Below are 25,092 nucleotides of genomic sequence, written 5' to 3' on the forward strand. Positions count from 1 at the left end.
TAATATTAAATATCTAGTGTTGAGAATTCCATTGTCCCATAAATGACAGATTTTTAAAAATTTAGGATTTAAATAAGGTTCATACATGATCATTATTGGTGTCATTAAATGTCTTTAAATCTGTTGGTTCTCCTTCTCTTTCTTTTCCTTGCAGTTTATTTACTGAAAGAAGAAACATGTTGTCTGTCATATAATGTTCCTCACACTCTGGTGTCATTTAACTAGATGTCAGTCTTCTGTATTTCGTACATGTTGGTAATTGGACTTAGAAAATATTTCAGTCAGATCGGGCCGCTATAACAAAATACCATAGGCTGGTTGGTTTAAACAGTAAAAATCTATTTCTCGCAATTCTGGAAGCTAGGAAGTCCAAGATTAGGGTGTCAGCATTGCTGGATTCTGTGAAGGCCCGATGCCTGGCTTGCAGACAACTAGCTTCTTGCTATGTCCTTACATGGTGGAGAGCTCTGATGTCTCTTCCTCTTCTTAAAAGGATACTAATTCCATCATAGGGGGCCCCGCCCTCAGGTTCTCACTTAAACCTTAAAGACCCCACCTCCAAATACCATCACACTAAGAGTTTGGGCTTCAACAGATAAATTTGGGGAGGGGAGGGGGCACAAACATTCAGTCCATAACAGAGAATCTCTCTTTTTATTAGCAGCTTCATTGCATCAGACTCTAAATATGCTGGGTCTTAAGGTTAATTAGTTTTCCTTAGCAGTTTAAATTTCCTAGACAAGTAGTTGCTCTGAATCTGATTATGTCCTCCCCTACTTAAAATCCTTCAGCAATTCCCCCATTTTCCTTAGGCTAAAGTTCAAAAGAGTGATCATGGGCTTATTCCTTGGCCACTGTGATTGGCCAAGGGGTGAATGTGTGACCCAAACTGAGCCAATCAGAGCCCTTTATCAGCTTTTTCTCTTGGAGCTGCTGGGGTTCTCCTTTGCTGTGGACTGACTTTAGGTGTGGCTCATAGGAATTCCTCTGGAAGTTCTTTTGTTTCCATGAAGAGACTTCTGCTAGCATGGTGGTTCTTAACCCTGGCTGCACAACCAGAGATTTTTAAAAAACAAACAAGCCCATGAAAGAAGCCAGACACAAAAGGTCACATAATGTGTGGTTCCATTTATATGAAATAGCCAGCAAATCCATAGAGAAAGAAAGCAAATTGGTGGTTGCCAGGGCCTAGAAATAGGGGGGAATGGGCAGTGACTGTTAATGGTTCTGAGGTTTCTTTTTGGGGATGATAAAAAAAAACGTGCTGGAATTAGACAGCATTCATGCTTGCACAGCTTTGTGACTATACTAAAACCACTGAGCTGTGCACTTTAAAAAGGTGCATTTTATGGTATCTGAAGTATTTCTCAATGAAACAATACACAAGCTCAGACTCCCCCCCAGGCGTGACAGGTTTGGAAAGCTCCCCACCCAGGTAATTCTAATAAGCAGCAAGGCTGTTAACGAACACACGTGCCCCCTCCCTTCCCCACTCCCTCGCCTCCAGGAGAAGTGGAGAGAGAGTTTTCAGCGTGCTTTCTTGATTTGTGTTTCTGTCCCTCTCCCTTTCTCTTTCTCTTCCCTCTCCCAGATCAGTCCCGCAGGGAAGATATCAAGAAGCCCAGTTGTGGTCGTAGATCTTAGTCTCTGTTACCAACTGAATTATGTTTCCCCCAAATTCATACGTTGGAGTCCTAACACCGAGTGTGACTTTATTTGGGCAAAGGGCCTTTAGAGAGGTAGTTAAGGTTGAATGAGATCATAAGGGTGGGGCCCTGTCCTCATAAGAAGGGAAAGAGACAACATTCCATTATGAGAAAAGGCCACTATGAAGAAAGAGATAGAAGGTTTCAGCTGCAAGCCAAGGGGAAACTCTCAGGGGAAACCAAACTTGCCAATGCCTTGATTTTTGGACTCCCAGCCTCCAGAACTGTGAGAAAAGAAAATTCTGTTTAAGTCACCAGTGTATAGTATTTTGTTATTGCAGCCCTGGCAGGTAATAGCCTCCAATCCAGCTGTTTTGGTCATAGGGCAGAAGGTAGGCAGTCATATCTATGAATAATGATCATTTTATTTTACCTTTTCTAACTGTTATGCCTCCTAGTTTTTTTTTAATTGTGTTATTGAAGTGTGTAGAACTTCCAGAAAAAGTGCTGAATAATATCGAGAATAACAGACTGCCTTGTCCTGTTCCTGGTCTTAATGACAATGCCTCTAGCATTTCATGGATAAATATGACATTTGCTTTTCATTTCTTTTTTTGTTTGTTTGTTTGCTTTTCATTTCTGATTTCTAAGTCAGGTCACTATAACAAAAGACCACAGACTGGGTAGCTTATAATCCACAGAAATTTATTTCCCACAGTTCTGGAGGCTGGAAGTCAGGGTACCAGCATGTTGGGTGTTGGCTGTCTTCTGGGTCACAGACTTCTCATTGCATTCTCACATGGCAGAAGGGGCTAGGGAGCTGTCTGGGGCCTCTTTTATAAGGGCACTAATCCCATTCATGAGGACTCCATCCTCATGACTTCAGCACCTCCCAAAGACCCCACCTCCTTAAGTATCACCTTTGGAGGTTAGGATTTCAACATATGAGTTTTGGGAGGTCACAGACGTTCGGATCATAGCAGACACTTCTCTTCAAAGTAATCAGTCTTGATAAACCACCTTGTTCCTGCCACTTGTCTAGACACTTCTGTGGTTTCCTACACACACTCGCTGGGCTGTAAGCAAAATGAACTACAGACTATTTTCTGAACTTGCCATGCTCTTCCTTGGCTCCGTGCCTGTGTACATCCTCCTCTTCATCCCAGGAACACCCTGCCCAACCTTCAAATGCCTGGCAGTTTAAAGAGAATACAATTTGAATGCCTCCTTCATTTCTCTTTAGACCCAGGACACAGGAAGGAAGATTCCTCCTCCTCTTCTCATTTGGGAGAATATCAGAGGATACGCCCCCATCACCCTTATCGTCTGCTTTAACTGCTTTCTCCCAGGGGAGAGGTGGGCCGTCTGCTTGCACCACTCTCATCAGTGGGTAGGGTAACGAGTCTTAAGGGCAGCTCCCAGGCTCCACCCTTCTTTCACTTCCTGAGTTCACATAAGAAGCTGACCACATATGTGTGGTTAGCACCCCTTGACAGAGCCACCCTCCTCAGGGAAGGGGAAGCAGGGATCTGTCATTCTCTTTTTTCCAACATCTCCACTGTGGGTGAGGAGATCCAGTGATCCTTGCCCTGTGGGTCCTGCCCTATTCAGTTCAGTGGCGAGAGAGGGGGACCACATCTCCCTTAGGCCTGGGTTTAAGCCGCGTTCAAATCCAGCTTTTACTGGAGCTTTGCACGAAGGTTGGTTTTTGGTTTCCCATTTGGCTGGAGCTCCTTGGACCTATATTTAGGTGGTGTGCATCCTGGAGTGCCGGGAAGGTGAGAGACTCAGTGCTCTCATCAAATATTTGCCAGATAAATAATGAACTGATTTAGGTACCCCAGACTTTCCCTCCTCTAGTAATAGCCACTGTTTACTGCGTACTTTCCGTGAGCCGGGCACTGTGATCTCATTGCATCCTCCCGACAACCCTGTCAAATATGTACCATCATTTCCATTTTATAAAAGAGGACATCCTGTATACCACTGTCGTATTAACGTTCCTAGAGCAAATCTCTGCTTTAAAAAAGCAGCCCCCATTCCTCACAAAACCCAGCCACAGCCTCACAAGTCTTCACTTTGGCTGGCTCCTCAGCAGCTCAGAACCCACCGCACCTCTGTATCAGCCACGGGTGTTCCTGATCTTGCCGAAACACGCACTCTCCTGCCTTAGTCCCTGCATTCATTCAATCACATGTATTTACTGAGCACCGACTGTGTGCTGGATACTGAATCAGGTGCTGGGGACATGGCGGGTGATCAAGACAGACAGAGGGGGCTTCCCTGCCCTCGAGGGGCTTTCTTGTACTAGGTCAACTAGACTTGAACAAGCCCAGTGAGTGTTACAAAGAAGAAATGTGCGCTGAGTGGGTGTGAGACCGAGGGAGTTAACCTAATTTGGGGAGCCAGAGAGGGCTTTCCTGAAACGAGATAGATTTAAGCTAAGGACTCCATGGGTTTACTCAGGTTACCCTTGGGCTGGCACACCCTTCCCACCGATTTTCTCTAGCTCCCTTCTGACATTCAAAATCTGGTCCAGTGAAATCTCCAGAATCTCCTTGATTGTTTGGTTAAAATATAAAGTAAGATGTGATAAGTTAAAAAAAAAACTTTGGAAATAATTTCATCACAGTAGTAGAGATTTTCCATTATCTTCCAATATATTTTCTTCTCTCCTCTTTGTTAATAGAAACCTAAATTTTAGCTGAGCCTTTGACCGCCAAATGTATAAACTATTTCCCCGCCTCCATCCCATCTGGGCTTGACTGTGGGATGTGAATGGAAGTGGCAGGGGCTACTATGAAATGTGTCCTTAAAGGGAGGAATGAGCTCCTTTTTCTCTCCTTGCCATCCTTTTGCTCAGGGGACATGAAGACTGGATGTCCACATTAGACCATGGTGATGGGGGCCACCTCCTCAAGACGGTAGAAAGGAAGCTGGAAGTAGCCTGTGGCTGGACAAACACTGTTAGTTCCCTATGGCTGCTGTAACAAATTACCACTATGGCAACTTATGTGTGGCTTAAGACAACAAAATATATTCCCTCATAGTTCTGGAGGTTAGAAGTCCAAAATCAAGGTGTTAGCAGGGCCAGGCTCCCTCTGAAGGCTCTAGGGGAGAATCCTTCCTTGCCTCTTCCACCTTCTGCAGGCCCAGCTGTTTGTGGGCTTGTGGCTGCCTCACTCCAATCTCCGTCTCCGTGTGTCTCTCTGTCTCTTCCTCTTCTTATAAAAACACCAGTCTTTGGAATTCAGGCCCACCCTAAGCTGAGGATGATTTCATCTTGATATCCTTAACTAATTACATCTACAAGGACCCTATTTCCAAGTAAGGTCACATTTTGAGGTTCCATATACACATGAGTTTGGGGAGACACTATTCAACCCACTATCCATCTCCAGAACTTCATCCATCTTTCCAAATTGATACTCCATACCCACTAAACCATAACTCCCCATTCTCCCCTCACACTAACCCCTGGCCACCACCATTCTGCTTTCTGTCTCTCTAAATTTGGCTCTTCTAGGTACTTCATATGAGTGGAATCATACGATATTTGTCCTTTCGTGACTGGCTTATTTCAGTTAGCATGATGTGTTTGACTAGGCAGTGTCACTTATAACTGTCTCAGCCCAGAAGGGACACAAGTCACAGTCCATTGCCTAGATCTAGTCACATAACCCCAGATGAACTGCAAGGGAGACTGAGAAATGCAGAGGAGAACGTGGAATGTTTGGAGAGTACTGTGTTCCATGAGACACACCCATGTCATATGATAAATTCTCCTTTATTCTTAAGCTAGCTTGAGTTGGTGCCGTTACCTGCAACCAAGGAATTCAAATCAAATCCATTCTGTACATGCATCTCAACATCTGGTGAATGGAGGAAGCTCAAAACTGGGGATTTTTTATTATTAACTAGTAATATTTTTGTGTGCTTTTAAAAATTAGAATTGTAGGTTGTTGGCATGAAAAGAACCCTGAGTCCAGAGTTAAGATAATTTTCTTGTTTGGGGTTTTTGTTTTATTTGTTTTGGTGGGTGGAGGTAATTAGGTTTATTTATGCATTTTTTAATTAATTTTTTATTTTATTTTTTAGTGGAGGTACTAGGGGTTGAAACCAGGACCTTGTGCATGCTAAGCATGCACTCTACCACTGAGCTATACCCACCCCCCAGAGTTAAGATAATCTCCTAATGTAACTTTCTGTAGATACATATCCATTTCAACCAACATTTATTAGACAAAGTGCACTGAGTATCAAGAACTGTGAGGATTGTGGGGCCATAACTTTGAATAAAATTTGACCCTATTCTATTTAGTGGAAAATAATTGTCTTTCCTCTGTTGATTATAATTACGTGTTTGATCTATGACCCAAATGTTTTATTATTAGATTGTACTCATGAGGGAAATTTATGAGTATGCCATGAGTATATTTTTGAGTTGTATAATTTCACTTCCTTTTTCTTTCTAAACACTTTTACTATTGGTAATACTGTATCAGAATTTCCCCTTTTTCCTTTTCTTCTTTTCTTTGTATTTCTCTTTTTTTTGTGAAGTTAAATAATAAGAATGCCATTTTTCATAAACTTTTATGAAATCTCCTGCTGTCTACCCAGGAATGACTTCTCAAAAATTTTAAACATGAGAATAACTTTTCTAAATCTGTATTTGATGACCCAGAGCCTAAAATTTGACATTATTGCACAGCATAAGAGTTCAGCAAGCATGACAGGGATATGAAAATTTCTTATATAAATGTGGAATTAAGTACAAAGAAGGAATCAGTGATGTATCAAGGTAATCAAGCCACCTGGATTCTGGTGTTGGGTCCCCTATAAATTAACTGCATCACTTTGGGCAAATTCCTTAAATTCCTTAGACCTTGGCCCTTCATCTGTAAAATAAAGCTTTGGAAAGTCCATTTTTCCCTTAAGTTTTATGCTTTTGTGATTCTAGTGAGAACCATAAGGAAGGGAGTCAAATAGCTGTGACAATTAGGAAACTGTTCGGAAAAGAAAATCAAGGGAAAGAAACATTCCAAGGACAAAGAAGGCAATATAAAACAATTCAGAAAAGCAGAAAGTGAAGCAGTAAAGTAAAAGAAAGTGAAAAGGAAGAAATGTAAGTTAAATGTTTTCTTGGAATTGCAAAGAAAAATCATATGAAATTTCATTTTTAAACCAAAGAGAAAGAAGAAATCTGGTTATTTACATTTCCCTTGCATTAAGATGAAGTTTTCGGGAGGGTATAGCTCAGTGGCCTAGCATGCACGAGGTCCTGGGTTCAATCCCCAGATCCTCCACCAAAGATAAATAAATAAAGCTAATTACTCTCAACACCAAAAAAAAAAAAAAAAAAAGATGAAGTCTTCAAGAGTTACTATGACTTGTCTCTCTAGGGTTTAGCAATTCTAAAGAAAAGAGAGAGCTGATATCTAGTAGCTACTTTCAGCTATCACCTGCTTTCTTTTTTATTCTATAGCTAATTCTTTTTTTCTCTCTTTTTAAATTGTACATCAGTTACAATGTGTCAATTTCTGAAGTACAGCACAATGTCCCAGTCATGCATATACATACATATATTCGTTTTCATATTCTTTTTCGTTAAAGGTCATTACAAGATATTGAACATAACTCCCTGTGCTATACAGTAGAAACTTTTTTTAAATCTATTTTTGTATATAGTGGCTAACATTTGTAAATCTCAAACTCCCAAATTTATCCCTTCCTGCCCCCTTTTCCCGGTAACCATAAGATTGTTCACTATGTCTGTGAGTCTGTTTCTGTTTTGTAGATGAGTTCATAGTGAGCTATCAGCTTCTTGCTACTAGCACATAGTAGATATTGAGTGAATACACGCTTTTTAGAGAGAAGGTAGATGGGGAATATTGTGGGGGTAAAATGAGACAATATTGGGTCACCCATGAATGAATCATTCAGTTTTGTTGGTTCTCCTCCAGACTAAGAAAGAATGATTACACTTCATGATTTCCTCCAGCTTCCCAACAAAGCACTGCACAGAGGAGGAGAATAATGCTCAGCTCACAGCCACCTGACTCACAGGACAATGGGGCTCTGTTGTAGGGTGTTGGGTGAGTGGCTTATTCTGACTCTGTTGGTCAGAGGCAGTACTGCACAAACAGAAGCAGCAGCCCCTAAACAAACCATTGCTTGGCACAAAAGGAAGGAAGGAAGCTTCTCTTCTGGGCTTTTCCCATCCTCTCTACTCGTCTTGCTGGTCCCTGTTGTCTTGCTCTTGTGATCAGCAGTAGTGTGTGTCTGTCTGTACCCTTTATCCTCTTAAGGCCTCTGAGCCCTTGGCAAGTTCCTGGTGTCCCCTGCCTCTCGTCTTCCACCTCCCTAAACAGGGACGATTCTGTACCTTATGTTAGGTAGACTGATGGTGCCTACCACTCATGCAGAATGAAAGCTCAAGAACGTTATCATTCTTGTAATATATTTTCCCTCCATGGACTTCTTTTTTCTTTCCAAAGAATAGATGAATTGTTTAGAGCAGAATATCACATTTTGGAAGATGTTTCCTCTGAAAAAAAGCTGTTACCAGCTTTAAGGATGGGAATGTGAATTTTTCGTAATGGAAAAATAACATAAGATATTATAGGTAGATTCCATGAGACAGTAAGGTTTAAGTCATAGAATCATGAATCTTGGAGATGGGAAGAACTCCAAGAGAGCTGATGAAAGGGATTCTGGGCTATTTCACCAGTAAACATGATGTTAATCACCCTTTTGGCCTGGAGAGTCATGGCTTTGGTGGTTTTGACTATATTTACCCCTAGGTATCAATATCTTGTTCTTAAAATGACTGTTGTGGATTGAATTATATCCCCCCACCCTGAAAGAAATGTTCCTGTCCTTAACCCTGGTATCTGTAAATGTGATCTTATTAGGAAATAGGGTCTTTGCAGATGTAATCAAGTTAAGATGAGGTCACATTGGAGTTCTAATCCAATGGCTGGTGTCCTTATAACAAGAGGAAGATATGGACACAGACACACACACCCACAGGGAGAACACCATGTGACAATAGAGGCAGAGGTTGGAGTCATGCATCTGTGAGCCAAGGAACACTAAGGATTGCTGGCCACTACCAGGAACCGAAAGAGGCAAGGAAAGATTCTCCTCTAGAGCTTTCAGAGGGAGCACTGCCCTGCCAACTCCTTGATTTCGGACTTCTAGCCTTCAGAACTATGAGAGGATACATTTCTGTTGTTTTAAGCCACCCAGTGTGTGGTAATTTGTTACAACAGCCTTAGGAAGCTAGCACATTGACCAAATAACATCTCTTTGTCCCGTCTCTTATTTTAATCTGTAGGATAAGACTAATTCTTCCTAGCAAAAGCTTTGAGATTTCTGGTGGAGATAATTATCAATACATAGTATTTTATATTAAAATAATATACATTTAGATTGGGGAAGCTTTCTGATGGCCAAGTTGGTAAGCTCCTAGGAAAGAGAGAGCACTGTTTCTACAAGTCCTCTTCTGTGCTGCTCCATCCTGCGCTGGAGATGCTGCAGGGAGAACCCAGGTACCACCAAAACCACCTGTAAATGCTGGATATTTACTCCCTGCTACCCCCAAATAACAATATGTCTTTAGGGTATTTTGAGCTCTGTAGAGACGTCTGTGGAAAATTAGAGGTAGCAGTATCTCCTTTGCCTCCTCTGCTTTTCTGTTTTCTTTTCTTTTTAATCTTTTTCTTTTTCTTATTTTTTCTTTTTCTTATTTTTTCTTTTTTTAAACTGTATTTCTCTTCCTCAGAATTAGTTATTCATATCTTTTCCCTCAGGATATCTTCTCCTTGGTAACTGATAAGTAATTCTTGTTCTGATGTCATGGTGATTCTACCCCTGAGCAAAGGTATTATTTTTCCATTCTGTCAGGAACTCAGCTATTTACTTCAGTCCATTCATAGACTTATAGCAGAGAAGAATACTTAGATTGGATATATTCCCTTACTTGTTAGGTTGTAAAGATGAGTGTAAATTGAATGCATCTCTAGCACTATTTTTTTTTTTAAAATATGTGAAATTGAAGTTGGGAGGGTATAGTTCAAGTGGTAGAGAGCATGCTTAGCATGCATTGAGGTTCTGGGTTCAATCCCCAGAAACTCCTCTAAAAATAAAGAAAAAAATAAACCTAATTACCTCCCCCCTTAAAAAACACACAAACAAATATGTGAAATTGATATAAACCCTTAAACCCTGTTGACACCATGCTTTTTTCCCCTCTTTTTTCTCCATCTCTCACTACTATAGTGAGTTACATAGAATCTGAAACTAACACTAAGCTGTTGACCCAAAAAAAGATCTTTAGCTTAATTAGATCATCGTTAGTGATAAGCCCTCTGGTCTCATACTTTCTAACTCCAAAGAAAGTTTGTTTTGCCTATTGAAAGAAGAATCCTCTGCTCTGGTGCTAGGCATATTTTTGTGTGCTTACTTTCTGGCTTCAGTGTTAACCCTTCTCTAGGGCATTACTAATGTTCTTTTTGCTCCAGCCCTAAAGAGAAATATAAATAGCCACTTGGTTTTATTTTTCTATACACACAAACCATTGGCTCTCATTCTGTCTCTGAAATTTAGGCTTTTTTGTTGCTCATTATTCACTTTTTTTCCTGTGCTTTAAGAAGAAGACACTTTCTCACATTAGGTGTTGGTTATAATAGAGGTTTTTATCATGAAAAAAACTGATTATTCTCAATCATCTTGCTCATTCAGACCCTTGGTGCTATTTTTAGCATACAGCAAACCTGTTGTTTTAGATTAGATTAATAATGGAACTGAATTTCTCAACTCTGGTTTTTTCCATTTTCTCAGTTAATGAAATACATGTAATATGTCTCTGAAATGATCATTTTTAGTAGGTACTTTCATTTATCTAAAAACCTTACAGAATATTGATAGATTGTAGCAAGTATCTCGTTTATACGTGTCTGTATTATTTCACATATTTCACACTGTACTCACAGAAAAGATTCCACATCTTGTAGGGTAACTGGATGGACCCCAAGGAAGGGTGAAGTGACGGGAAGGAGAGAGGAGAGTAAGTAAGTTGACAATGAGGTCTTTGGCTGGTGTTTTGGGCTGAACTGTGTCCGCCTTTATATTCTTACATTGAAGTCCTCAGACTGTTATTGTGTTTAGAGATCGGGCTTTAAAGACACAGGTAAAAATGAGGTCATATGGGTGGGCCCTCATCCCCTAGGAACGGTGGTGTCTTTATAAGAGGAGAATATTAGGACACATGCAGCACAGGACAGAGAGAGGATTATGTGAGGACACAGCAAGAAGGTGGCCAACTGCAAGTCAAGGAGAGAACCGTCAGAAGAAATGAACCCTGATGACACCTTGATCTCCGACTTCCAGCCTCCATCCCTGTGGGGAAATAAATTTCTGTCATGTAAGCTACCCAGTCTGTGACACTATGTTATGCAGCCTGAGCTGCTAATACAGTGGGGTATTGGCCACAAGCCCTTCCTTCCTGTGGAACTCAGCTTGAAGGGCAGTGCGAGGGGCATGAAGGAGAAGGATGAGTGTCAGAGATGTTGCTTTGGAGATCTGCTTGGTACAACTCTGAATGCTCTAGGTATGTCATCATATGTAGGCTGGCTTGCAGAGATGGGGACTTTTTTATTTGATGAGGTACTGGGCTGAACCCAGGGCCTCGTGCATGCTGAGCATGCACTCCACCACTGAGCTCTGCTCCCCCCCAAAGATGAGGCCCTTCTTGAGGGTAGGGAAGGGGAAGCAGTGCAGATAAGAACAACACACACTCCTGGATCTGGGGGCCTGGGGGATGGCTGCAAATATTCACACTTTCATAATTTGCTTGTTATCATACTTGATTCCCTGATGGCTGATGTTTACTTTCCTTAGGGGTTAAATAAATCTATACTTTCTAGAACTAGAAGGAAACAATACAATTAATGTGTACAGGCTTTTGTTACTCTCTGTATGGCTTTTTCTTTCTGAGTGACATGAGGAATTGGTGTATTAAAAAGGGGCAATGAAAGAAAATAAAGCCATGCAAAGAGACCTACAAGTTTCCCTTGGGCAAGTGAACTTGGTTGAATAACATCCCCCCCCTACTCCCCCCACCAAATTCATACCCAAGAAGAACCTGTGAATGTGACCTTATTTGTAAATACAGCTTTTGGCAGACGTAATTAGTTATTAAGATAATATCATACTGGGTTACAGTGGGCCCTAAATCCAATATAACTGGAGTCCTTATAAAAAGAGAACCAAAAAAAAAAAAAAAAAACAAACCAGACACAGAGGGGGAAGGGGCCATGTGACAATGGAGGCAGATCAGAGTAATGCAGCTGCAAGCCAAGAAATACAAGGATTGCCAGCGGTCATCAGAAGCTACAAAAAAGCAAGGAAGGATTTACCCCTAAGCCTTCAGAGAGACAGCGTGGAGCTGCCAACACCTTGCTTTTGGACTTTAAGCCTCCAGAATTGTGAGAGATAGATTTCTGTTGTTTTAAACCACTCAGTTTGTGGGACCCGGTTACAGCAGCCCCAGGAAATGAATACAGAAAGTGATCAGGGCACAGACAAGCACAGAGCTTGACAAGTGCTTGATGGCTTCTAAGTGTCACACTTAGAAGAGATTTCAAACCCGTGGTTGTTGCTAACTCCAAGCTCATACTGCTCACCACACAACAGGCCAATAAATTGAGAGACGAGTTGTTGGGGCAAGAAATAGTGACTTTATTTGAAAAGCCAGCAGACCGAGAAGATGGCAGACTAGTGTCCCAAAGAACCATCTTGCCTGAGTTTAGAATTCATGTTTCTTTTATACTAAAAGGGGAGGGGGTAAAGTCAAACATTTTCTGATTCTGGTCAGCCTCCAGAAAGGATGTGTTTCTTCCTTCCTGCGGGCACTCACAGGTGGGCCTGGTCAGGATGTTTCCTGTGAGCTAAAGGGTATTCTACCTTAACCTCACTACCAGGGAGGCAGGGTTCCCAGAGATGGGCCATTATGTGTAAAAGTTCCGTAAGAACACCTTGAGGGTATCCATTGTCTCAAATAACATAACACACACACACGAGAGCTTCAGAACTAGAGAATGCCTCTAAACTGAGATGTGATTATTGTACTCCCAATGTAAAGAATCTTCCATATTCTTATATAGTATAGCTGCTTTGGAATGTAAAGTCAGCTAACTTTGGAGAGAAATCTTTCCTTTTGAGAAGAATTATTGTTTAGCAACAGGGACAGCAAGGTAAGTATTGAAACTACAATGTTTTCTTACATCTTTCAGAAGTAAACTTGAAATATGAAGCCCTGGTTTTAATGTTTAGTGTACAGTATGCTTGTCTCTTCCTGTCAAAAGGAATTATGTGAAGATTAGTGGATCTGATAATGAATGAAATAGCATTGTTCCTAGGTAGGGAGTTATCAAGAGGCTAGGTGCTATGGTAGGAATCACGCTGGATTAGAAATTCCAAGGTTGGTTTCTATGAGGCCTGATGTCAGAAATTTGCTGCCTGATCTGTGGCAAGTTGCATTAGGCTGGATGGTTGCTAGAGTTCTCTGTCATTCCCCCACTGAGTGAGAAGGGAGGGGCACTGGCCCCTGTAGTGGGTTGAATAGTGTCCCCTCCAAAAGACATGTCCAAGTCCTAACACTCAGTACCTGTGAATGTGATCACATTTAGAAATAAGGTCTTTGCAGATGTAATTCACTTAAAGATCATCCTGGATTAGGGTGGTGCTTAAATCCACTGACCTGTGTCCTTATAAGAGACAGAAAAAGAGAAGATACACAGAGACAGGAGAGAAGGCCATGTGAAGACCCACGGGAAGACAGAGGCAGAGATTGGAGTTATGCAGCTACCAGCCGAAGAATGCCAAGGATCACGGAATCTGCCAGAAAGTAGGAGAGAGCCCTGGAAGGGATTCTCCCTCAGAGCCTCCAGAAGGAAGCAATCCTGCCAACACCTTGATTTTGGACGTCTGGACTCCAGAACTGTGACAGAAAACGTTTCTGTTGTTTTAAGCCACCAAGTTTGTGGTCATTTGTACAGTAATCCTAGGAAACGAACTCAGGTCAGGAGAATCCTGGCCCAACAGGCTCTGTCCTGGTAACCCCCAGGTAATCATCGCTGCATCTGGTGATTATAAGCCAGTGCTGCCCATCTTTGCCAGACCAAACACCCGTAAGGGGGTTGCTTTAGTTTCCAGTGGTGACTTAAAGCAACACACCTGTGCTCTCCTACAGTTCTGGTGCTCAGAAGTCCAAAATCGGCTTCACTGGGTCAAAAATCAAGTTGTCTGCAGGACCCTGCTCCCTCCTGAAGGCTCTGGGGCAGAATCAGCTCCTTGCCTGTCCAGCTTCTGGTGGCTATGGCATTCCTTGCTTTGTGGACATTTCATTTCCATCTTCAAGTCTCTCTCAGCTCTATCTTCGTATCACCTTCTCTGTGTGTGTAAACTGAAATTTTTTGGGGGGGGTAATTAATTTTATTTATTGACTTACTCATTTTTGGTGGCGGTACCTGGGATTGAACCCAGGACCTCATGCAAGCTACCACTTGAGCTATACCCTCCCCTCTTCTCTGGGTGTGCAAAATCTCCCTTAGCCTCCCCTTTTTAAAAATTGAGATATAATTGACACATAACATGGTATTAGTTTTAGGTGTACAAAATAATGATTTGCTATAGGTGTATATTGTGAAATGATTATCATATGTTTTGTTAACATATGTAGTTACAATTTTCTTTTTCTTGTGATGAAAAGATCTTTCAAGATCTACCCCAGCCTCCTTCTTATGAGGATGCATGTGATTGCATTTAGGGCCCACCGGGAATAATCCCGGATAAAAGTCTTAATCACATCTCAAGATCCCTTATCATTTTTTCAATGACACTTTAATGACCATATAAGGTAACATATACAGGTTCCAAGATTAGGGTCTGATATCTGATATCTGTATTCTGCTGGCTACAGGGGTTTAGACTGAGCTTTTATCAAAAGGTCAAATAAGCAAGCCGAAGCAGTCCAGCTTTACGGCTGGAAGATGTGCCCTCATCTGATTTATTCTTTTCCTTGTGCCACTCTGGGGTGGGGTGGGGTGGGCGAGGCCTCTCAGTTTAGGCCTTCAGGGGATACTCGGAATGGACACTACCTGTTCCTCATTTCTCTCTCTCCCATTTTTAAGGGTCTATCTCCTGCCTTGCTTTAATTCCCTTCCCAGTCTGATGTCTCCCAGCCCCCATTTGGAAAATTCCAACCCTTTCAATTGGTTGGAACCAGCTATTTATCTCCCAAGTACTGTCATGTCAGGCTTCACCCTGACATTACTGAGGGTGTTCCTCTGTGGGCTCTGGATTGTGTGTTGGGGGAGGAGAGGGAGTGAACTTGGGATCTTACGAATTAAGGGAGGACGGTCATGCCTTGCTTGCTTCCAGGGATTTCCTTGACCAGAAGTGGCTGTGGCCAGGTTCCTTCTGAATCACCCAAGGGCAAGTACACCTGGTTCAGGGAGTGTTACATTTCTTCCACAGACAGCCTGGGTTAATATCACATGATGAAAACACTTTCTTCCTATTAATAGTACTTTTGAATCCACTCCTGGAACGTTTGCAATCCTAGCATTACTGGATCAAAGAATTCTGCCAGCTGTGTTTCTTTTCATTATAAGGGCTCCACATTCACTGAGAATAACTCTCTTTGAGTCATTTGGGATGAATGGCGCTACCCTTGAACATACTGTTTCCGATCTCTAAATTTATCACTTGATAGAAGAATGTGTGTGTGTGTATATGTGTGTTCACCCAACTACATGATTATTAGTGGATTAGAGAGTCAGAGGTGACAGAAAGTATATCTGAGTTTAGAAAGAAGGGAGGGGCGAAAATGATACAGGAGATTTACCAAAGATGGAAGGACAAGAGAAGACAAAGAGTAGACCCCAAATTCTCCTGGGATGTAGAAGCACAGGACATTCCTTTATGCTAGTGTTGGGAACAAGGTTTGTGGCACCTGAAGCTTTTTAAAATATGGAGTGTTCTCTTTAGAAAGGAGAATACAAATAATGAATACAGAATTAAGTACAGAGCTTTGGATGAGAGCCAAAAGTCCTGAAGCTTAATGTAAAACAAATAAGCAATAAGGATATATTGTATAGCCCAGGGAAATATAGTCATTATTTTGTAATAACTTCAAATAGAGTATTCAAACAAACAAACAAAGTCCTGAAGCTTAAGTTTCACTGGTCTCAGAGGGTGAATCCTTTGTCTCTAGTCGAGAATCAAGACCAGCATCCTTCTAGTTATATGATTTATATCTATTAGCCCTATTTCCCAATGATGAGATTTGATATAAAAGCATCTGAGTCATATACATTAACATAATATATTCCTTCTTTAATATATACTAACAATATATACATAATAGATTTATATGTTAAAAATAGATATAAAACAAAATAGATATAGAATCTGTCAAATAAGCTGAGATCTAGAGGGGAAAATTTTACACATAAAGTATATTTTCTAAAAATTATAGAATAACATTTCCATAGCACTTCATAGTTTAGGACACCCTTTTAAAGACTTTACTTCATTTAATCCTGACAAGAAACTCGTGAATAAAGTTTTATATTTCATCCCAATTTTACATAAGGAAAACTGATCTTGGAGAGTTGGGAGATTTGCCCAAGCACATCAGGCTTGGGTTAGTAGGAGAGGTGGGCCGGGAAGCAGGGCTCTGCACTTGCCTTTGCACTGGGGCTTGGGGGTGGGGTGGTGAGGGAGAGAAAGACAAGAGAGTTAATCTAAACTACCTGCCTCCTGACACTGATCCTTCCCACCTGTCTCTCTCCATCCCCCTTGGATTTCTCAGCTCCAAGCTTTCCACAGGCAGAACTGTAAGTAATTTGCTCCAAATAGGCCAGGTCAGCAGAAAACGAGGGACTGGTGATGCTTTGGGGAATGCCTTCAGATCCAGAGCATGTCTGTCTCTGCAGGCGGGTCCCAGTTCCCTTGAAGCTTGCTCTCCTCCTCTGAGCCTGACACTCGAGTTCCAATCATGAAATCACAAGGAAAGAAAAATCCAGATATTAGTCTGCAGCCTTTTATTGTAGGGGCCCCAGATGAAAGGCCACATTTTCCCCCATTCAAAATGAAAATAGTTTTACTGAATCCCAAGGGATAAATAGGCTCATGCTGAAGTGATGGGATAGACTTGTTATGTCTGAGTGTTCCCAGCCTCCTGTTTTCCCCACAGCTGGAGAGCTTTCTGGCTTAGCCTCCTGCTACTTCTTCCCTTCCCCCACCCTCCAAGGAAGGCCAGGCTCTTTCCCTTGAAAGAGTCTGAGTGGTCAGATTTCACAGCAAAGAGCTGAAAAAGTGAAGGGAAGTTGGAAAGGAGTTCGGAGAGGAGAGGAATCAAAGTATCTGTGCTGTGCGGGGATGATGGTGAACAGAAAAGAAATAAGATGGAAAAAAAAACTTACAAAGGGCTTTATATTATTTAAGAAATACACACAAGGGATTTGTTCAAATTATGTTTAATTTAATGGAATGGGTCTTTTCAACTTTGATGCTACTATGGACTGAATCCCTTGGCTATGACTTTGTAAGCATCACCCGTACAACCTGGAATCCCCACTTGACTAAACTGTAGAACAATAGATGTGAAGGACTGTGAGAGGTGGTGCACTGCTCATGGGCGACTTCCACGTTAGTATCTCGCTGTATTCGAGAAGCAGCAACAGAGTTCTAATTCTAAAATTCGGGCGAGGGCCAAATTTTGAAAATACATTTGCCACATTTGCGGCTGGTTACCCATCACGGGCCTCGTTCAAAACATCTTGGAGACTTTGCAAATCACATCGCACTGTTCGCTCCCCCCACCTACACACCCCACTCCCGATGCTCCTCTGGTCAGAAGCAGCCCATACACCTTTCCCCCAGCACACTCTTTGCTGTGCTTCCTCAGGCTCATTGAAGAATTGCTGTAGAATTGGAGGGGAAAGGATGGAGCAGTATTAGGAAAAGCAAAACTCTACATTTTCTTCTCACTGAGTGCTACTCTTACGAAACAGTGAAACACTGTGAGCTGTTAATATTTTTCTTTGACCAGGAGAAGTGGGTTTATAATCCACTGGGCAGCTTTTCCAAAGATGAACCACGTTTCTACAGGAGTAATTCCACCCCTCTAACCACCCCCTCCCGACCCCCGCCCCCAGCCCCGCCATTGTTTCCTGGTGCAGTACAGAGCAGTCTCTGAAAAATCTGTAAAATGATTATCTCACAGAAGGCATTTTTGACCATCGTTATTGATTTACGGTGTTACAGGTCCCAACTGGACATCAGCCTGAGAATTACACTTGGCAGAGGAAGCACTAGTCAGAGATACTGCTGTGGTTTCGAGAAGGTGCTGAAGAAAATTCTCTTCCTGGTGTCCCATTTAAAAGAGCATACAGTGCAGAAAAATGGCTTATATACTTACGATAGTTCACTTTGACAGTATTCAAAGTGTTAGGAAAGCTCAAAAATATTAAGCAGTGTATGAATAAAAAGAGCCATGCCCTGAACTCCTGGCTTGTCAAAGCAAGAGTCTAAATCCTTAGGTAATAAGTTACCTAACAATGCTTTTGTGTATGGTAGAAGACTGGGTTCTAGACACACACACACACGCACACACACACACATGCACACATTAAACTAGTTAAAAAAATTTTTTTTTATTTTAAAGCATTAAAGGCACATAAAAAAATCAAAACAGCAATAAGCAAGGTCATACTATATAGCACAGGGAACTAAATTCAATATCTTGTAATAACCTGAATGAAAAAGAATATATATATAAATATATTATTGAATCAGTATGCTGTACACCAGAAACTAACACAACATTGTAAATCAACTATACTTCAATTAAAAAATAAGATAAAAGTATTTTAAAAAACAGCATACAGGAATATAAAATGAACAGGAAGTTTCTACCCTCTTCCTTACCATTCCTGAGTGTCCCCCCTCCCATTTCCATTCCTCAGAGGTAACCTAACCACACTTCTTGTGTTTTGTTTCAGAAATGTTCTGAGCTTATAAAAATGTGGTATCTCTCTGATTTTCCCCTTTAAAAACCCAAATGGGATACATCAAAATACCAGTCTGCACCTCGGATTTTTTCTATTCAACCAGTATACCTTGGACTTTTTTTCAAATTAGCTTATCTAGAATTATCTATTTTTTTAAATTGAAGAATAACTGCATAACAGAGAGGAAGTGAGAGACAGCTGGCTTCAGACAAATACGAAATTATCACTGTAAAAGGCTAATTATCTTTCCTCCGGAAGGAGAAAGATTAGATGCAGGAAATACTTCATTTCCCTCTCTCTCTCACATACGTGCACAGAGGCATGCCCGCAACGTAATTTTTATAGCTAGTTTATGCAATAACAATGTGGGTCTTTGAAAATTTTATCAGGCCATACAACAAAAAACCAGTACTTATTAACCCTCAAAGTATAACAATGGAGGAGAGATGATCTTTTCCATTGAACAAAAGGATCTGTTTCATTTAGACCAACGTGACTGCCTCCTGAGGGACTTTTCCTTTCTGTTCTATGATGCTTCTCAAATGAACAATTTCACATATGTCAGAGTGCTCCAAAGTGGTCATTACAATTTCCAGTTGTCTTTTGTGAAGTTGTGAAAGGAGGTATGGCAGGTCCATGGAAATTGGCTGATGATTGATCAAATATGAAAATTTGACTTGTGATTATCTTGGGCCCTTAACCGTCCCAACTGCTGACCAAAGAAATTAGCAGCCTCTTGGCAGGCAGAACATGTATTTAAAAAAAAAAATTTAGGAGATTTCACACACACAAATAAGACTGACGAAAGTTCTCGTGGACAAACAATATACACAGCTGTGGACAAGTAGACAGGAGATGATGTTAAAAGTCAAATTTTACAAGAGGTCAGTAGAGTAATCAGAACCCCCAAATCTCAAAGACATATAATAAATGTGACGTTGAAGGCCAAATTGACAATCAAAGTTGAGTCATTATCATTATTTGTGTAAGTTTAACTTCGTGGACACATTTCCTCACATTCACTGATTTCAGGGCTGGAAGAACACTTAGTGATCATCTCTTAATAAATAAGGAAATTGATACTAAAAGCAATGAAGCGACTTAACTAAGATCACACCAAACTGGCTGGAACCTAACTCCCTAGTGAGTATACTTAAATGAACATAAATATACATGTAAAAGAAAATATATAATACACATGATGGTCATTTCACGTTTAAAAAACAGAACAGCATTGCATGAACTTTCTATCATAACCTGGGTGACACCATTCAAAGGCAGGAGGGCCATGAATTAGGAAGCTGAGAGAGCATGATGAGGCTGGCAGACAGCCACAGGGAGGATGGGGAGGCCAGCCAGGGAGCGGAGGAGCTGCAGGGTCAGGAGCAGCCGCAAGCAAGCATCGTCTGAGGTTCGGGAAGTCCCTAACAAGCAGGAGCAAGGCAAGGCAGCCGGGCAGATTGGGAATGTGATGTCTGCCAGAGACAAGAGTATTTACTCTTTTCACTCATTCTGCTCAGCCAGACCAGGGCTCTACTTACCCCAAAGCCTAGCATGCATTTAGAGTGAGAGGGAGGGACAGAGCAGTGTGCATTTGGGTCAGATCGATTCCAGGAGGATCTTCCCTTCAGGTTTTCTCTCTCCTAAGAGCTCTACTTGTTAAACCTCTGGATTTACAGATAATCAACCTCATACATTGGTACGAGTTAATGACTGACCGCTATTTTCTGCTAAGCTGCTGTCAGGCAGATTTTCCCAATTAATTTCATTTAAAACAGTGGTGCTTAATCCTGGAGGCACATCAGAATACTCTGGGGAGTTTAGAAAAAATACTGACACCAGAGCCCATCTCAATTAAGTTCTGGTTTAATTGGTCTGAGGTCCTAGCATTGGTATGTTTGAAAAACTCCCCAGGTGATTCTAATAGGTAGCCAGGGTTGGAACCACTGACTTAAAACAACAAAGTTTCAATCAACTAATGAATTGTTTTAAAAGTTACAATAGCATTATTTTCTTCACATCTGGCGATGTGATTCATTTAAAAATAATGAAATAATTTGCAGAACATCCTGTCTTTGTAAGACTCTCTCATTATCTATTCATTTTTGCTAAAGAAAGTCAACATATGGCTGAATTCAACAATAAATCTGAAACTGATGGTTCCATTGAACTGTCTTTCACAATCTTATCTCCATTATCTTCTTTGTCCAAGTCACATCACAAAGATTTGTCATAGTAATCACTCCTGTTGACCTTTATGTTGAGGTGTCTGTACAGTTCAAAAGGCATAGTACTGGGTGGGAAAGGATAAACTGGGAATTCGATAATTGCACCTCTAGAGGAGTGATGGAAATGTTAGCTATTTTGATTATGTTGGTGGTTTCATGGGTGTATACATCTATCAAAATTCATCAAATTATACATCTGAAATATGTGTAGTTATTGTACAGGAATCATACCACAATAAAGGTGTTAAAAAACAAAACACAAAAAAACAAGAGGCATAGTACTTATCAGAGATTCCAAGACAGTTTGTCATCATGGGACTTTCTGTGCTATGGAAATTCAACAGAGAAATCAGTATGGGCTGGAATAATTAGTAATGTGGAATTCCGTCCTGCTCCTGGGCCCTCTCACTTTTATCAAGCATAAGGTTAAAAGTATTACCTTGCTTTTCTTGTCTCCTACCTCGTTTTTTTCCCTTATTCCCTTCTAGGGCGTTAGAAAAGTTAGGAGATAGGAGTAGAAAGACTCACTGATTCATAAATTGGGAGTGTAATTAAAGGTCATTTTAGTTTAACTACCATCTGAGACCAAGAGATTTCCCAAGATCACACAGCGAGATCACCCCTGAGGTAGGGCCTGGAACTTGGGACCTGATTCCCAAGCCCCATTCTGTTCAAGATACCACCTGGCCTTTCAAGATACTCTGGAGGGCTTCCTCCCTCCACAAGAAGTTCTCGAGCCATTTTATCCTTGTCAAACTAGATCACTCTCACTTCTTTGACATTTTATGGTCTTCTCAGATGCATCCTGCTTAACTTGCCACACAACAGCTTATGAACTTTGCTCTCTTCCTCCTCCTTATTTAGAGCCCTACGCTGCTAAACTGGTTTATATTCTATTGTTACATGCTTCTCGCTGATGTGCATTTATTGAACGTCTGCTGTTGTCAAACGTCACAAGGTTCTACGAAGAAATACCAAAACAGAAGACACCCCCGCTCTGGGGTCTGGCTGGGCCCCTGCAACCATCCCAGTTCTCCTGTTTGGGTCTCTGAGGGTCCGGGGAAGAGGGATTTCAGGCTGGATTTAGGGAGTCGGCCTAGCTTTTCTCAGGGCTGGTGAAAGTAACGAATGACCTGCCGGCATGGGAGGGGAGGCCCCAGGGGTGGGCTTCTGCTCCAAAGGCCGCAGGGGAGTAGTGCGCCAGCCTGGGGTGGGAAGGCGGGCCCGCTGGGGAAGGGGGCCCAGGCCGAGCCGGAGGAGAGGGAGGGGACTGGGATGGGGAAGAGAAGAGGGAGGAGGAGAGCCTCGGGAAGGATCCAGGAGGAGAAACCGAGAAGCTGGAGAAGGTGGCGGGAAAAGGCAGGAAGAGGAACTGAAAGGAGAAAGAGGCGGGGGAGGAGACGAGTAGGGGGAGGAGCTGGGGAAGGGGTGGAGCCGGGGAGGAGCCAGTGGGTGAGGATGGGGCGGGGCCGACCGGGGGGCGGAGCCGGGGGAGAGGCCTCTACGGCCGCCGCCGCCAGGGCGCGTTCTCCTCCTGCAGGGCGGGCCGCCGGGGCGCTCCCTCAGCCGTCGCTCCCTGAGGCGTGGGCTCTGGCGGCCCGGGCCGACAAGGACGCCCGGCGCGGGCCGCCGCCGCTGGGGCCAAGGGGCCAAGGGGCCAAGGGGCCAGGGGGCCGCGGAGTCGCGGGCGCGCCCGGGTCGCCGCCGCCGCCTCTTTCAGCGCCCGGGGCCGGCATGGAGCTCTTCCAAGCCAAGGACCACTACATCCTGCAGCAAGGCGAGCGCGCGCTGTGGTGCAGCCGCCGCGACGGCGGCCTCCAGCTCCGACCGGGTGAGGCTGGCGGCGCGGGGTCGCCTTGGGCCGGTGGGGGGCGAGGAGGGGGCGAGGAGGGGGCGCGGCCGGGCCCCTCAGCCCCGGGCTGCCGAGCGGGCGCCGGCTGCGGCCCTGGCGAGCGGGGCGGGGCGGGCGCGAGCGAGGGCGCGCGATCTGTCATTATTTCCTGATGGGAGGCAGTGCTCGCCTCGCCCCTGCCCCTCCGCGGGGGACAAAGGGCCGGCGACCCTCGTCGCTCCAAGTGCGCTTCCGCGTTGAGATCTGCTCCGCTGCACCGGGGGGCGGACTCGAGCCTAGCCGCCCGCTGTCGGGGTCGAGCCGACTCCCACCAGAAAGTTGGAGCGAGGTGCCTTTCGCCTTAAAGGCCTCTTCCACTCTGGAGTGGCCCCTGCCATGTCCTTCGAGGCAAGTGCTGGGTTCGAATCCCCATCTCAGGCCAGGGGCGATCGCGCCAGCTCAATGGATCGCCCTGCTGGAGCTTCACTCCCTCTTGACATCTTATTATTAAAGGCATGAGTTCATTCTGGTCACCTCATAGGCACTAGATTTACAGCGCCTTTTCTTCGACTTTAGTATTACAGTGAAACTGTACTGTAATGTTAAACTTCTTAAATATTTTCGTGTGACTCAATAGTGTGCGGTACAGAACGTCTTGTGGGTCCATGTTTGGGTGTCAAGTAACCTGTTATGGGATGCCTAAGTCTACAACAATTAGTTTGTGTTAGGAAAACTAGGTCACAGTGGTGAGTTAAACAGGGCAGCCCTTGCCCTCAGAGAGCTGACAGTCCAGGGGGCGGTTTCCTTTGAGGAGGCTCAGTAGCATCTCCCTCTTTTAGGTTGTCAGTCCTTTTCCCTAATCACCGCAGAGATCTTTCATTTTAGAAGTGAGGGAATGGAGTTCTTTAAAGAAGTAGCCAGTGCATTTCAGATTTACTTGTAATTCTTGTATGTAATCTACACAAAGGGTTACATGGTATGAATTGAAAAGTAGAAAAGGTACAAATGAACTTTTCATATATTTCACAGCAGTTACCATTTATAGGAGGGTTGCCAAGGATTTGTTCCCTTAATATATTATTCCTGATCCTCACTTAACAACCTTACAAACAGGTGGCGGTATCCTATTTTTCAGGTGAGAAGACAGGTTTGAAAGGTTGAGTAACTTGCCCGAGGTCACAGAGAGTAGAATTGGCCTCCAGAACACTTTCTGGTCGGTCCCGCTTCTTGCTTAGGAAGGCCCGCTGCTAGTTGCTTTGCTAGAGCAGTGAGGGAGCACTTGTTTTGTTTTTTTTCCTAAGTGCTGAGTGCATTTTCTTACTATTTCATTTTATTTCCCCTATTCAGAATGGAGGAGAAACGACTGCATCCAGATAAGGTTCTTGATAATCTTGGGATAGAAATTGTTGTAGATAGGCTAATTTTGGCCAGCCACTAGTCACTCTCTTCTCTGTTGTTTCCTGATTTGATCACTTGCCCCGTCTTTTCCCCCACCCCCTACTCCCAATGTTTGGATAAGGCTTCAAGTACAGCCTGAAGAAAGGTTGATTGCAGAATTCTCCAGGCTGTCAAAGAGCCAACTCCCTAGATTCTGTGAGCTTAAAATTAACTACTACAGGTGCTTGGAACTTGGCATCATCTCCAGCTCGTCAGACAGAACACCTTTCTGTACCTTATTTTGTTACCTATAAAATGAAGTTTGGGCTTTTTAGTCCTTGTATGTAATGAAATGTTTTTAAAACAATATCAGTTTGTAAAGTGTTCAGTGTACCTCCTGGAGGATAAGAATTGACATGTTTCATGAAAAACAGTCAGGAAGTCCCTAGATGGTCAACTGTGTATTGAGGCAGTGAATTGAGACATACATAAATAGAGTGGACACTCTCTCTTAGCCCCTAAGATTAACAGAGATGAGCCAAGTTTGTGGAATTACATGGAAGAAGGTAAGTTCCTGGAGATCATCTGAATAGAAGGAGTTTTAAGTGAATTATTTGTCATTTTGTTGGGTTTGTTTTCATTTTTTCTACACAAGAACCTCCCCATTTCTAACAGCTTTAGAGATAAATTACTCCCCTCAAGTGAAGTAAGTCAACTCTTCTAGGAAGCTGGCTAGTAGCTTACCTTTCAGTGGAAGGATACTTAAACCCATAGTTCTGAGCTAAAGAATAAAGAAGCTCAGATTAGTCACAAGCTTAAGCCTTTAAGGAATATTCACAGGGAAACTGGGCCTAGGTTTTGGATTAAACCGTGTGGTTTGAATTACCATTTATATATCCAAAGTCCACATCAGAAGGCAAATTAAC

The 25,092-nt window shown here is 42.7% G+C and overlaps 1 protein-coding gene and 2 long non-coding RNA genes across 5 annotated transcripts in view; all 3 read left to right on the plus strand.

The window, feature by feature from the left end:
- Positions 1–1,872: 1,872 nt before the first annotated feature.
- Positions 1,873–18,223, plus strand: LOC140699861 (uncharacterized). The gene is made up of 2 exons (XR_012078118.1): positions 1,873–2,038; positions 17,985–18,223. It is a non-coding gene; the product is annotated as an uncharacterized lncRNA (long non-coding RNA).
- LOC140699860 (uncharacterized) lies at positions 8,691–11,081 on the plus strand. Its single transcript, XR_012078117.1, has 3 exons — positions 8,691–8,776; positions 10,664–10,720; positions 10,879–11,081. It is a non-coding gene; the product is annotated as an uncharacterized lncRNA (long non-coding RNA).
- Positions 18,224–22,472: 4,249 nt separating the features above from the next.
- The window catches only part of INPP5F (inositol polyphosphate-5-phosphatase F), a 77,027-nt gene continuing 74,407 nt past the window's right edge, over positions 22,473–25,092 (plus strand). For 2 of the 3 annotated variants that reach the window (XR_012077625.1, XM_072971995.1), the window contains exon 1: positions 22,473–22,789. Coding sequence is in view for 2 of the 3 variants with exons in the window: in XM_072971995.1 (XP_072828096.1) it covers positions 22,693–22,789 (97 nt within the window). In the remaining variant the exon portion in view is untranslated. The remainder of the gene's footprint in view (positions 22,790–25,092) is intronic. The other variant, XM_072971992.1, reaches the window with a different exon arrangement.

Source organism: Vicugna pacos, chromosome 11, assembly GCF_048564905.1.
Source record: "Vicugna pacos chromosome 11, VicPac4, whole genome shotgun sequence".
NCBI classification, from domain to species: domain Eukaryota; kingdom Metazoa; phylum Chordata; class Mammalia; order Artiodactyla; family Camelidae; genus Vicugna; species Vicugna pacos.